Source organism: Hyperoodon ampullatus, assembly GCF_949752795.1.
Source record: "Hyperoodon ampullatus genome assembly, chromosome: 19".
Taxonomy (NCBI): Eukaryota; Metazoa; Chordata; class Mammalia; order Artiodactyla; family Ziphiidae; genus Hyperoodon; species Hyperoodon ampullatus.
In genome coordinates, this window is record NC_136932.1 from 54,883,869 (window position 1) to 54,899,093 (window position 15,225).

Consider the following 15,225-nt stretch of genomic DNA (forward strand, 5'->3'; position numbering starts at 1 on the left):
TCATTTCTTTGTGAATTAACAAACCAGATACAATATTTATATTTTATTCAAGCACTGAATATTAATAAAAGGGCTGGGTATTTGCTCTTGTTAAATAGATTTGAGTCAACTAAGGATATTCATTAATATTCCAAGGCTGCCTCTTTGATAGTGTGGTCACCAATTTCAGTTTTTTTTTTTTTTTTTTTTTTTTTTTTTTTTTTTTTTTTTTTTTTTTTGCGGTAGGCGGGCCTCTCACTGTTGTGGCCTCTCCCCTTGCGGAGCACAGGCTCCGGAGCACAGGCTCAGTGGCCATGGCTCACGGGCCCAGCCGCTCCGCGGCATGTGGGATCTTCCCAGACCGGGGCACGAACCCGTGTCCCCTGCATCGGCAGGCGGACTCTCAACCACTGCGCCACCAGGGAAGCCCCAATTTCAGTTTTGAAGATACCTTTTCTGAATTACTCTATCCGTCACCAGTGGAATGAAACGAGTTTTGATATAAATACCATATATGAAGATAAGGGTTTTACAGTTCAAAATAGGGTACATGGATCTCCTGTATCAGAGCCAGCAGGAGTGTTGTTCCAAAATGAAAATTCTCAGGCCCGTTCCCTGACAGTCTTTGGAGATGGTATCTAGAAAATGAATCTTGAGCACCTCAAGTAACTCTGCAATAAAGTTTGAGTACCATTGATAGAGGTAAACTATACTGATACTACTTGCAACAGGTTATCAGGCAAGCAACTCTGCTTGACTTCTTTTTTTTTTTTTTTAATATTTATTTATTTATTTGACTGTGCCAGGTCTTAGTTGCCGCACGTGGGATCTTCGTTGTGGCATGTGGGATCTTCATTTGTGGCATGTGGGGGTCTAGTTCCCTGACCAGGGAACAAACCTGGACACCCTGCATTGGGAGCGAGGAGTCTTAGCCACTAGACCACCAGGGAAGTCCCTCTGCTTGACTTCTTGAGTGTCAGTCTCTGTCACATCCAGTGGTTGTTTTGATTTCTTTTTTTTTTTAATTTTTTAATTTTTAATTTTTTGGCTGTGTTGGGTCTTCGTTGCTGCGTGCGGGCTTTCTCTAATTGCGGCGAGCGGGGACTACTCTTCGTTGCAGTGCGTGGGCTTCTCATTGTGGTAGCTTCTCTTGTGGAGCTTGGGCTCTAGGTGTGTGGGCTTCAGTTGTCATGGCACGTGGGCTCAGTAGTTGTGGCTCATGAGCTCTAGAACGCAGGCTTAGTAGTTGTGGTGCACGGGCTTAGTTGCTCCACGGCATGTGGGATCTTCCCAGACCAGGGCTCGAATCATGTACCCTGCGTTGGCAGGCCGATTCTTAACCACTGCACTACCAGGGAAGTCCCTATTTTGATTTCTTTTTCCTTTCTAATTGCCCAAGGGACTCAGAACCCCAATAATACCTTCCTTTCACTACCTTCTTTTTTGGGTATAGATGGAAGGGACTGAAACTGGGGTTGGGATGGGGGAGGTAGGAGGTACATCAATAAAGAAAAAACGACCAAAAATAAATAAATAAAAATCTGATAATTAAGGAGATTTCCCTGGGAAAAGGTCACCTGAGGGCCCTCTCCCTCTCTAGTAAACCTTACTGTCTTACTGGAAAACTTGCCTTATAACTTAACTGTAATTTTTATTAGAAACTTAGTTTGTGATTTGCAGTATAGAGGAAGCAGGTGTTCCATCTGTTGATTCATTCATCAGCAAAGAAAAGAGGGCCAAATAAGAAAGACTAGGGGCTTCCCTGGTGGCACAGTGGTTAAGAATCCGCCTGCCAGTGCAGGGGATACGGGTTCGAGCCCTGGTCCGGGAAGATCCCACATGCCACGGAGCAACTAAGCCTGTGCGCCACAACTACTGAGCCTGGGAGCCACAACTACCGAAGCCCGTGCACCTAGAGCCCACGCCCCACAACAAGAGAAGCCACTGCAATGAGAAGCCCGTGCACTGCAATGAAGAGTAGCCCCCACTTGCGGCAAGTAGAGAAAGCCCGCGTGAAGTAACGAAGACCCAACGCAGCCATAAATAAATACATACGTACATACATACATACATACATAAAAAAAAAGAAGAAAGAAAGGCTAGCATTTATGGACATTAAGTTACAGACCAAAGTTTAGATGTTCAAAGCAGCGGTGATTGTTTCTAAGCTTTGAGATCATGGAACTGATTACCTTATATCCCATCAGTTGATGATTTGTGATAGAGCCACAATGGCGAATAAAAGGTCATTAAACAAAATAATGTTATTTATTAAAGGTCATCTATGTGCTCAGCACTGTTGTAAGTGCTGCATAGGAGACATGGAAGAGGAAGTAATCTTACTGGATATATATTCCACATGAAATGGTAGAGAATTGTATATTAAGATTGAATATTTGTTACTTAGTTACATCAGAAATTCTGAGAAGTCAGGGTAGACTGCTGTGGTCAAGATGACTTGATAGCCTAGAAAGGAATTGTGGAAGACCTTGAAAGATACTTAGAATTTCATTAGGCAGATGAGAATAGGATATGTATACATGAACAAAAATATGGGGATATGATAAGAGCTGCTATATTTGGAAGTCAGCAGAGAAATCATTTCAACCAGAATTTGAAGGGCTGTATTGTTGGGGCATTTAAGTCTCTGAGGGAGGACTTAAATAGCAGAAAAGTACAGTTCTCACTCCATAAAGAATTTAGTTTATGGGACAATGGTCGAGTTGGGATGGAAAACCAGTTTTTATGTAGCTGACCAGTCTGTTTCCTCAAGGGAAAAATGGATACTTATCCTATTTTTCTTCTGTTCATTCATTAAGTCATGATGAAGTCTCCGGTCTAAAGATTTGCAAATCAGTATTTTTCAGAATACTGGGCTAGAGATGTTTTGAGGCTAGCCTCTCCATATTCCATGAAGCTTCACTGACACCATCGTGAGATGAATCCAGTCATCATAAAGACCAGAGTAGAAGAGGTATAGAAATAAAAGTTTGAGAACATAAAGCTGTGCCTTATTTGCAGGCACAGAGTGGTGACACCAGTATGATTATAGAGAACCTCTGAACAAGTGAGCATAATGTGGAGATGTTAACAAATACTTAAGGATGGTAGAAGTGATAGAATGAGATGGCGTAGCGGTCGTTGTGGCTTTGTGTATATATGTAAAGAATGCAAAAGAAATTTTGAGTAAATACTTCTACCAAATTACAAGAATTTTTCCAGCAAATATTTGTAAACATTCATTCAGTGAATATTTGAATGCCAGCTATGTTCCAGGCATGTGCCAGGTACAAGCCATACTGTACCCTCTTGGTTAGTAAGCTTTAGCAACCTGTATGCTTTAACTTGTAAGCTTTCTATCTCACTGTTCCAAGTGAAACATGTCCTCTTCATCTTCTGTTTATTTTGTGTCTTGGTGAGCTCTTTGGCCCTCAAGAGCTGATTAAAAATATGACAATGATAGTCTGGTCTTAGAACAAAAACAACTATAACAACAAAGGAAATATATCACACCGGGTATTAAGGACATGGTGGAAGAAACAGTATGAAGATCAGCAGGCAACTGGGGATTGCCTGCGTAATGTCTGTAGACATTTTGAAAGATGTTTAGTGGGAGAACTGAACAACGTTTGTGCAGTTGGAAGTTGCACAATATTATAGCCAAAAGCATATTATAACTTGACCAAATTTGAAGACATCCTGGAGAGATTCCTTGGAGCTCTGATTAGGTTTTTGGTTCCAGGAAGGGCTTCCCAGGCATTAATTGCATTGCTTCTGATAATTGGAGTTTTGTGTATATTGAATGCTAAGAGAGCATATCCTGGGGAGAAGTTAGAGCAGACCTCCAAAGGTATGTGACTTCTAATTTGTTATCTGAAGGAATAGTAAGGATTAACCAGACAAAAGGATCTAGGAATGAGGAATGTGAGAAAAGGTAACTACTGCCTAGGGCTATGGTTAGGGGTGCTTGACAATTGGATAATAACTCTACAGTTAATAGTTGCAAGGCAAACCACATCTACTTGTGAAAAGGATGTGAGCTGTTTAGCTACATATACTTAACCATAAAATAAGACTGATGTATTTTTAATAATGTATACTATATTTTCACTGGCAAACCACTAATTTCTTCAGGTACTGTCACAGTGTGAAAATGCTTTAGATGCATTTTATATCTTATTTTGGTAATAACACATTTTCATGAATTGAACTTTAGAAAATATATCTGAATATGTGGTGAAATGGCTTGCAGTTTGTCTTTTTGGTAAATTTATAATTTTATATATTAAATATATTACACTGTATTACAACACTATCTCTGACTTTTGAGGTGTTCTAATGACAGTGCTAGAGACTGTTAGCGTGCTGTGGGTGTAGTTTAGTTCTCTTTGAAGATGTAGTTTAGTTCTGTGGATGTAGTTTAGTTCTCTTTGGAGAAGACTGTATGGAACTAAAGTTCTCTAGGTAATCTTGCATTGCCATGAAACTGTTAATGTGCTTATCCTGCTTGACCCCTATGTGATTATGTATTCTTATCCTATAAAATTGTATAGATTTATTTGCTAGTAAATAGTCTCAAAGTATTTAGGGTCTGTCAGTGTTCCTCATAATTTGTTCCGAAGAAGGGAGTTTGGGGATTTATTGTAATATTTTATCCTTTTGTTGTTTCTTTTGATTTTTTAAAATAGTTTATATGTTTTCTATTTCAGGTGTCCAGCCTAAGCACCTAATTTCTTTCTTTTCCTATTTCCATATTACTTTTTAAATATCTCTTATAGTTATTTTAATACTTAATCATATATTGCCTTTTTTTAAAAAAGCTATATTATAAAGTATTTGTTGAGTCTCCAATTTAATTGCAAACCTTTGATGTCGGCTTTTGATGGTTTTATGAATTCATTTGATTTAATGTTGTTTAATAAAGTTTTAAAAATATTTCTTAAGGCCTTATTTTAGTTTAATAAAATTTTCAAGATGTTACTGAGAGACTTAACTTTGTTTCTTTTTTTTTAATTAAGATTTATTTATTTTGGGGGGCTGCCTTGGGTCTTCATTGCTGAGTGAGGGCTTTCTCTAGTTGTGGCAAGTGGGGGCTACTCTTTGTTGCGGTACGTGGGCTTCTCGTTGCGGAGCATGGGCTCTAGGAGCGCGGGCTTCGGTAGTTGCAGCACGTGGGCTCAGTAGTTGCTGCGCAGGCTCTAGGGCACGTGGGCTTCAGTAGTTGTGTCGCATGGGCTTAGTTGCTCCCTGGCATGTGGGATCTTCCCCGACCAGGGATCGAACCCGTGTCTCCTGCATTGGGAGGCAGATTCTTAACCACTGCACCACCAGGGAAGTCTGACTTTGTTTCTTAATTAAATGAAATGTTAAACTTGTATAAGCCAAATAATTTTTTTTTCTCTTTTGTTTCTTTTTAGTGAATTGGTACCATCTTATGATTCAGCTACTTTTGTTTTAGAGAATTTCAGGTAAGAGTTTTTGACAACTTTAGTGTTTTTTTGTATGTGTACGTAAGTAAGAGCCAGGTAGGTGTTGTTCCTGGGTAGCATACAGACCTAATGAACTTTGTCATTCAGTGTGTAGTCTTAGAAGAAACAAGTTTTGTATTAGATACACAGAGGTCCTTTGTCTGGATTGTTTTATATCTTCTAGATGGATTGCTCCTCTAGGGTGGGGAATGGAACTTTTTTTTTTTTTTTTTTTTTTTTTTTTAAAGAAGAGGGTCTACTTAGCCTTTGCTAGTAAGGTAAGGTGAATGGGGTGATAGAGATCAATGAGCCCTCCTACTCATCCTCAGAAATAAGAGTGGTGGGAAGTAAGAAATTGTGGATGGGAGGGTATTATTGTAAGAAATTTGTAAGCTTTGTAACTTGCATGCTAAGTTTGTTAGCTTTTACAGCTTTTTCTCTAAGATTAGAAGCCAAGATATTAAAACACAAAGGTGTTAAGGGACTTGTCTTAAAGGGCAGCATGGAAGTGGGGAATGAAGAATATAAAAGGTCTTGCCTTGGGAAGAGAAAATCCCAAGAGGTGATAACCATCAAACTAAGGCCAAACTGAGAATTTATACCACTCCCCATTTAATTTGTTTTTTCTTATGGGATAATTTTGTGGCTAAAATATAAACCGAGGATTACCCCACATTTTTTTTTTCCATATTAAAAAGGATAATTATACTGCGGGGATGTGAGGAAGAAACTTTTTTTTTTTTCCTTTAATGGTGGAAGACTGCTTGTTGAAGTGGTAATTAGATTCAAGGCACTTAGTTATATTTTTCTTTTCCCTTAAATGACAATATTTTGAGGGTTTTTTTTTTAACCTGAAACTTAAAAGATACTACTGAATATTTCTGTATCATTAAAGTTTCTTTTATTTCAGAATGTTAGTATATATAAATTTATACAGTGGAATCTTGAGTTCTTCAGTCACCTTCATTTACTGGTCCAGGACTTCAAATAAGTAACATAAATAAAGTGGTTGGGTTTTGTTTTTGCCTGTTTGCTATTTCCCAACAGTTTTAATCTTGGGATTCAGTTGGTTTTCTTTTACTTTAGTACTTTGCGCCAGAGAGCAGATCCTGTTTACAGTCCACCTCTTCAAGTTTCAGGACTTTGTTGGAGGTTAAAAGTTTACCCAGTAAGTTTTTCATTATTTCTAATAAATTTTGAAACCAAGATCTTTCTTTTAGGGTTCTGTAGTACACTGGTTCACTTTTTTAGTGGAGAAAGGAATTAAAGTAATGACAATTTTATGTTTCTTTATAGGGTATGTTGCTAAATCTGTGAAAAAAATAAGTTAAATATAAACATAAACACTGGCATATTACGGAATCTTATTTCACTAACATTTAGAAGAAATGTTTAAAATTCTTATTTTAAAAATCATTAAAAAAATACATTTACAAATGGTCATCAAAAACACACGTGTGGGGGCTTCCCTGGTGGCCCACTGGTTGAGAGTCCGCCTGCCAATGCAGGGGACACGGGTTCGTGCCCCGGTCCAGGAAGATCCCACGTGCCGCGGAGCGGCTGGGCCCGTGAGCCATGGCCACTGAGCCTGTGCGTCCGGAGCCTGTGCTCCGCAACGGGAGAGGCCATGAGAGGCCTGCGTACCGCAAAAAAAACCCAAAAAACAAAAAACATGTGTGCTGACTGCATACTCATGGTGCGTTCCATTATGTTTCTTTGACCTGTAGATTTGCTGCATATTGGCAGCTGGACCCAGTGGTATGATGAGATGCATAGTCAATTCCTATGGCAAGAATACAAGCAGTAGTGTGTACTTTTATCACATCATATCTAGTTGCATATCTTTTTGTCATATTGATGCACATTGCCTACATCTGTTAATTCACTGGAAGTTGCAGAATAGTGATTCTCATTTTGTTTCTTTTTTGCTTATTACGTGTAATGCTTTTATAAAGAGATGCTTACCTTTACCTATTGTTTGGTTATCCAGTATTACAGTTCATATAGAATAGGCAAGATTCTTTCCTGTTATTTAGTGATTTTCCTTATTCTCTGAAAGTAATTAACTAGGTTTTTAAAAAAATAACATTATGAACTCATGGATTTATACATATTTAGTCTCTTTTAAGTTGGCTTCTGTGTCACTTTGCTCTGACCCTAATAGTCTAGTAGTGACTCTAGTAGTTAGCTTTCTTGTCCTCTTCCGTGGCAAGATGTTCTCGTCTCATCTTGTACATTTCCTACTCTGTACCTGAAATTGGTCATTTTATCCAAAAAGCCCTGATTTCTTTTAGTGGGAAAATTGTATTTCAAGACCAAACTGGGCGTTAAGGGTGCTCATTTCTACCAGGTTAGTCACTGTTTCTAGGCTTTCTTCATGAACAGAACTAGGGAATTACATAGGCAGATGTATGTGGGGGTTTGGGAAGGGGGAGGGATTAATATGTATGTATGTATGTACTTAAAGATTTATCTAATAGACTCTATTTTTTAGAGCAGTTTTAGGTTAACAGCAAACTTGAGTGGAAAATACAGAGAGCTCTGTTCGCACTCTCTGCCCCCTCACGTGCACAGCCTCCGCCACCGTCAACACGCCCTGTGCCAGAGTGGTACATTGTTTGCACTTGATGAGTTTACATTGACACATGATCACCCAAAGTCCTAGTTCATTCTTGGTGTTATACATTTTAGAAGTTTTATTTGTTTGTTTTTAGCCCAAAGACCATACTTTGAGAAAAACTGGGTAGGAGTGTGCTTAAAATTGAAGTGGAAAAACTCCAGCGATCTTAATAGAGAAAAAATATTTATGAACACTTTAAAATTGCTATATAATTGTGGACTATTGGGGTGTCACGTGTATGTATGTATTTTTTAGAGATAAAATAACTCGTGAGTTAATGCTCATGTTTACAATTCAAATTAAGGATTATAGAGTTTTTTAAACATAATCTCTTTACATTACACCTGTATCTCCTTTCTTCTATTCTAGGAATCCTACTCTTTGAAGCCATAAGAAAGGATAGAATTATAATCTCATAATCAATCACTTATTTGCCTTATTTCACCTTACAAACACAAAAATCTCAGAAGGGGAACTCTAATTCTATCATCGATTTGATTACTGAGAAATGTTTAAAATTTTATTTGGAAATATACTCTCCACATTTCACTATGCCATGTCTGGACAACAGTTAGGGTGTTCAAAGCTTGTTCTCTAGTGAATTCTACTGGAAGGGCTAATGGAAGCAGTATTTCCTGAATTTTTGTGTGTTGAAAATAGTTTGTATCCTTTATAAGCTAAAGCCAGTATTGCTGGATGCAAAATCCTTGGCTCATGTTTTCTTTCACTGGGCATCTCAAATATTCAATTCCATTTTCTTTTGGCAAAGTCTGATGATAAACTGATCCTTAAAAGGCATTTGCTAATATTGTCTAGATGCCCAAATAATCTAATTCTTTTTAAGTCCAATAATTTACTACTGTATGTTTTGGTTGTTCTCAGTCAGTATTCTCACTTACATGCTGGGCTCTTTCAATATGTAGTTTTAGACTTTTTAAAGAAAACGTTTCCTGAATTATAGTTTTAAATATTTACTTTGTTTCTATCTTTGGTTTTCTCTCTTGGGACTTGTATTATCTTCATTTTGCATCTTCCTTGCCTGTCTTCAATATTGACCACTTTCTCTCTGATCTTTTCAGCTTTTTCTTCATTTCTTTTTAATTTTTAAAATTTTCTTTTGTTCACTTATTTTTTGAAAGATATAAACTGTTGTGCTTATTTGCTCTTGTGTTCCTTTTAGTTCAGTCTTTATTTCTTAAATAACTTTTCCTTTTATTTCTCTTTCCTTAGTCCTATTACCTGATTTCTGAGTTTTTCTAATACTGATTTGTGTTATTCTTTCATATCATATTCTTATTTTTTCTTTTCTTCCTGTGGGCCGTCATATTATTTTCTTAGTGTCTGTTAGGTTCTTTTGAAATAGGTTACAATTGTGATCTTTGAGTATGTTTTTCTAGGGTGCTTTCATTGTCTGTAGGGATGTTATTCTCTTTATTTTCTCTCTTTTTAATTTTGGTAAGTGAGGCATAACATAAAATTTACCATTTTAATCATTTCTAAGTGTACATTTAGTATTGTTAAGTATATTTACATTGTTTTGTAACCAACTTCCAGAACTCTTTCCACTTGTAAAACTGAAGCTCTCCGCCCGTTAAACAGTAATTCCCCATTTCCCCCTCTCCTCAGCCCCTGGCAACCATCATTCTGCTTTCTCTATGAATTTGACTACTCTAGATACTTCATATATGTGGAATTGTAACACAGTAACAGCTTGTTACTGGCTTCTTTTACTTAACATAATGTTTTTAAGGTTCCTCCACTTTGTAGCATGTGTCAGAATTTCCTTCCTTTTTAAGGCTGAATAATATTCCATTGTATGTATATACCACATTTTGTTTATTCGTTCATCTGTCAGTGGACACTTGGGTTGTTTCTACCTGTTGGCTATAGTGACTAATGCTGCTGTGAACATGGGTGTGCAAATATCTCTTCAATATCCTGCTTTTGATTCTTTCAGATATATGCCCAGAAATACTATTGCTGGATCATACGGTAATTCTGTTTTTAGTTTTTTGAGGAACCATATTGTTATCTACAATGGTTACACCGTTTTACATTCCCACCAACAATGCACAAGGGTTCCAATTTTTCCATATCTTTGTCAATACTTTTTGTTTTCTGTTTCTTTGATAGTAGCCATCCTGATGGGTGTGAGGTAATTCATTGTGGTTTTGATTTGCACTTCCCTAATGATTAATGTTGTTGAGCATCTTTTTATGTGCTTATTCATGGCCATTTGTATATCCTGTTTAGAGAAATGTGTATTCAAGTCCTTTGCCCATTTTTTAATCAAGTTTTTTGTTGAGTGGTAGGAGTTTATATATTCTGGATATTGACCCCTTTATTAGATACCTGATTTACATGTATTTTCTCCTATTCTGTAAGGTTTCTTTTTACTCTGTTGATTGTGTCCTTTGATGCACAGAAGTTCTTAATTTTGTTGTTGTCCAGTTTGTCTATTTTTGCTTTTGGTTCATATCCAGGAAATCCTTACCAATTCCAATGTCATGGAGCTTTTCCCCTCTGTTTTCTTCTAAGGTTTTATAGTTTTAGGACTTATATTTAGATCTTTGATCTAGTTTGAGTTAATTTTTTTATGATGTAGGGGTCCAACTTCATTCTTTTGCATGTGGATAGCCAGCCAGTGTGATAACAATCAGAAATCTGGTGCCTTGCTTTCTGAGAGATTTCCTTGTTCTTCTCCCCTTCTCATCTGGACCTTTTCCTTCCTTTGTTTGTATTATTTCTATGCTGTTTATCTTTTATTTTCCTCCTAGCATTTCCTTTGCAGTCTTTGGACCTGTCCTAAAAGGCCCTACATATTCATTTTTAAGAGTTTAGAGTGACTAGACGGCATTTAGTTTTCAGACTTTTTTATATTAGGCCCCCTTATACTCAGTTGGTATTATATTGAGCAACTCTTCAGTTTCAGCTGTCATATGTGGCTTGTGATGCTTTTCAGTGACTAACTTTTGTCCATTTTGTGGTTTTCCTTCTTTCTGCTCCATTAGATGTCCCAATGCTTCTCTTTCCTTTCTCCCACACTGTTGATATCACGCAGGTCTTTGTGGTTATAACTGGTATGTCTTTACCTGCTTGTGTTTTGGGGGTTGTGGAGATAACCTGTCATTTAATTTTGTTGTAAATGTTGTTTGTGAACTTTTGGTTTTGTTGTTTAGTTGTTCTGTTTTGTTTTATGTTTGGATTTAGAGAGTTGTAAAAACTATGCGCCATTGTGGCAGTCTTTCCAGAATCCTCTGCCTATTGAAAATTCTTAAAACTAGGGACTTCTCTGGTGGTGCAGTGGTTAAGAATCCACCTGCCAATGCAGGGGACATGGGTTCAAGCCCTTGTCCGGGAAGATCCCACATGCACCATAACTACTGAGCCTGTGCTCTAGAGCCCATGCATCACAACTACTGAGCCTGCGTGCCACAGCTACTAAAGCCCATGCGCCTAGAGCACGTGCTCTAGAGAAGCCACCACAATGAGAAGCCTGCACACTGCAACAAAGAGTAGCCCCCGCTCGCTGCAACTAGAGAAAGCCCACATGCAGCAACGAAGACCCAACGCAGCCAAAAATAAATAAATAAAATAAAATAAAATAAAATACTTAAAGCTAGTATTTTGTTAGAGGTACAGATGGCATGTCAATAAAAGTAGTAAAAATTTTGTTCCTTAAGATTATGATAAGGCTTCCCTGATGGTGCAGTGGTTAAGAATCTGCTTGCCAGTTCAGGGGACACGGGTTTGAGCCCTGGTCCGGGAAGGTCCCACATGCCACGGAGCAACTAAGCCCGTGTGCCACAACTACTGAGGCCCTCGTGCCACAAATACTAGCCCGTGTGCCTAGAGCCCAGGCTCCGCAACGAGAAGCCACTGCAATGAGAAGCCCGCGCACCGCGATGAAGAGTAGCCCCCGCTCGCCGCAACTAGAGAAAGCCCACGCGCAGCAACGCAGACCCAACGTAGCTGAAAATAAATAAATTTATTTTTAAAAAAAGAGGTTATGATAAAATTTAAGTCAAAGAAATTTCTAATCTTATTATCTGTTAAAATTAGGAATGAAAAATATTCATTATCTTTTATTAATTGATTTCATTCCAGGGAAATTGTTTTAGGAGCATAATTTAAAAGAAAAAAAAAAACCCAGCTATTTGAACAAGGATATTGGTTGATTTTTAAAAATCAGTGTAATTTGCTATATAATTTATGTTCAGTAATATTCACTAATTTTAGCAAGTTTTCACAAATATATATAGTTGTATAATCATTGTCACAATCATGACTTTTATCACCCTCAGAAGTTATGTAATTTATGCTTTTCAGCTAATCCTTTTTTCTCCTTTCCTGGCCCCCTGCAACCACTGATCTGTTTTTGTTACTATAGTTTTGCTTTTCCAGAATTTCATATAGTAGGATTATACAACATATAATCTTTTGTGTCCAGCTTTTTTCACTTAAGTGATGATTCATTTATTCGTAGTATTTATTGAGTGATTACCATGTCAAACCCTGAAAGCTGCCTCAGGACGTTTTGGAGCAAAGTAGCCTAGAAATGAAGGGGTTAAGAAGTACATGTACCCCTCTGTAGACATATTCCTGCCCTCAGCCCTCACAGTCTAGTTGGGGAAACAGATCTTTATACACATAGTTATAACAAATATAATCTTCTCACACAGTACTGGAGAAATACAGAGGGGAATAATTGTACTCATAAAAATCTCTGTAACAGAAATTTAAACAGCTTTTCAATCTCCAGACAGAATCTTATGTGGAATCCTAACATATAAAACATAGAAATTATATTTAATTACTTTCAACATCAATCAAGTGTTACCTTTTTCTATTTTACTCTCTTTTGATCTTATATATCTTTTTTTTTTTTTTTTGTCTCATTCCTAGTGAAATTGAGGCTTTTCTTTTTTTGGCGTTTTTCTTTGGGGTTTTGATTTTTCTTGGAGGCTCATTTTTAGGAGTTCTGTATGTGTTAAAACTCTTAACTCTTTTCTTAGTAGCTGATATTTTCTTTAGTTTGTATGCTTTAATTTTTTTTTTTAATTGCAAAAGTTTTAAATTGTTATAGATTCAGACCTCTTGGTCTTTTTATTATCTCTTATTGCTTTTAAGCTTAAAACAACTTTGGCATCCAGATATCTGTATTTTGTTTGTTTCATTGTGGCTTAAATTTTTACATTTAAATTGATCTGGAGTTTGTATAACATCTTTTTCTTTTTTTTTTTTAAGGATGGAAATGGAGTTGTTCGTGGTTACTACTTATCTGTGTTTCTGGAACTCTCAGCTGGCTTGCCAGAAACTTCCAAGTAAGACATTCAATTAAGTAACAAACTTTAGTGTGTGTTTACATACCTTCTTAGCATTTTTTATTAACTACTTTTGTTAATTACTACATTATGTCTGTTAAGATGTATACTAGTATGGAATCCCTGGCATAGTATGATGGCATAGACTGACAGTTCTCAAATTATATGGCCTCAGGACTCTTTATACTCTTATTAAATTTTATTGGGAATCCCAAAGAGTGTTTCTTTATGTGGGTTTTATCTATTGATATTTTCTGAATTAGAAATTGAAAGAAAAAATTTTTAATTTTTATTAATTCAGTTTAAAGTAATAATAAACCTATTACATATTACCATAAATAACATTTTCTTGAATAACTGTTTTTCTAAAGCAAAACAATACTTGGTGAGAAAACTTATTGTTTTGTGTTTTTAAAAGAATCTCTTAATGTATGACTTTTCAACTTACTATAATAAGTTGTTTTGGTTGAAGTATATGTATAAAATCCAGCCTGAGGGATTTTGGATTTCATATGTAGTTGGGAAAAGTTTTTTTTTTTAAATGAGATACAATTCACATACCATAAAATTCCCCTTATAAATAAGTATACAATTCAGTAGATTTTAGTATATTCACTGAGTTCTACAGCTATCACCAATATCTAATTTCAGAACATTTCATCACCCCACAAAGCAACCCTGTACTCATTAGCAGTCACTTCCCTTTCCCCTCCCCACCCAGTCCCTGACAACCATTAATCTTTTTGTTAGGGAGGAACACTTTAAAAAGCAGTTTTAGATAATTGTGAATTATCTTTGATTTTACCCCAAAATTGAACAAGTGGTTGTTTCTTAAATGTAATTTGCAATATGAAATCTGGAACCATATCAGTGAATTTATTTCACTCTCTTACACTAAAATCTGTTGGTTTGGTATGAGATGTCTGCTTCCAGTTATGATGGAGTAATGGAAGTAACCGTTTCTTCTGCAACAACCGAAAAGAAAAACAACATTTCCTAGACACTGAGACAACAAATGAAAACAATCCCTAGAGACAAGAAATAAATAAATCAGATCTATGATTGCCTTGCTTAACCTTGAGAAAGTTTTCAGGCTGTAACACGTGGAGGCAGACTGCAAGAGTCTGGCTGACTCCTTGAGTTGAGGAGACAGTGCTGAGTGTCTAGGAAGACCAGCGCACCTAGAGTGCAGTGGACAGAACACCAGAGGAGAGAGCTGCACAAAGAACTCCAGAGATTTGTAGAGAGTTCTCTTCACATATCAGCAGAGTACTGAGTAGGGCATGCACGTGAAGAAACCTCCCTGAGGTTGGGAGAATAACCATCTGAAAGGATTAGAGGGAGTGGTGCCTGGTGCCAGTAACTGTGTCTGTTCCTACCACTATAGTGGAGAAACTTGTAATCCATGGGACACTGGGTGAAGTACTCAGGAAATTTTTGCCTCACTAGTGGGGAACAGTTAGTCCTAGACTAGACACTGCTCCAGACCCATCTAACAAATAAAGGCAAGACCTGAAAGGATCAAATTGTTTCCAAGTAATCTAACTGCATCCCAGAGCAGAGCTCAAGAAAATTTATAAGATTACAAAAATATCCAGCACCCAACAAAGTTAAGTTTACAATGTCTGTTGTTCAGGCAAAGATTAATTGGCATGCAAAGGAGCAGGAAGATATAACCAATACTGAGGCGAGTAATCAGTCAATTTAAATTGAGCAAGAACTGTTTTTTTGTTTGTTTTTTTTAATGTGGGTTATATCTATTGGTATTTTCTGAATTAGAAATTGAAACATTTTAAAAATTAATTCACTTATAATAATAAACCTATTGCATATT

General features: G+C 36.8%; 1 protein-coding gene across 6 annotated transcripts in view; it reads left to right on the forward strand.

Moving 5' to 3' along the window:
* The window catches only part of TRIM37 (tripartite motif containing 37), a gene marked incomplete at both ends in the record, with an annotated part of 147,861 nt that overhangs the window by 32,501 nt on the left and 100,135 nt on the right, over nucleotides 1-15,225 (forward strand). For 5 of the 6 annotated variants that reach the window (XM_079726308.1, XM_079726307.1, XM_079726311.1 and 2 more), the window contains 3 exons: nucleotides 5,397-5,447; nucleotides 6,534-6,615; nucleotides 13,315-13,391. In XM_079726308.1, coding sequence (XP_079582434.1) covers nucleotides 5,397-5,447; nucleotides 6,534-6,615; nucleotides 13,315-13,391 — 210 coding nt within the window. The remainder of the gene's footprint in view (nucleotides 1-5,396; nucleotides 5,448-6,533; nucleotides 6,616-13,314; nucleotides 13,392-15,225) is intronic. The other variant, XM_079726309.1, reaches the window with a different exon arrangement.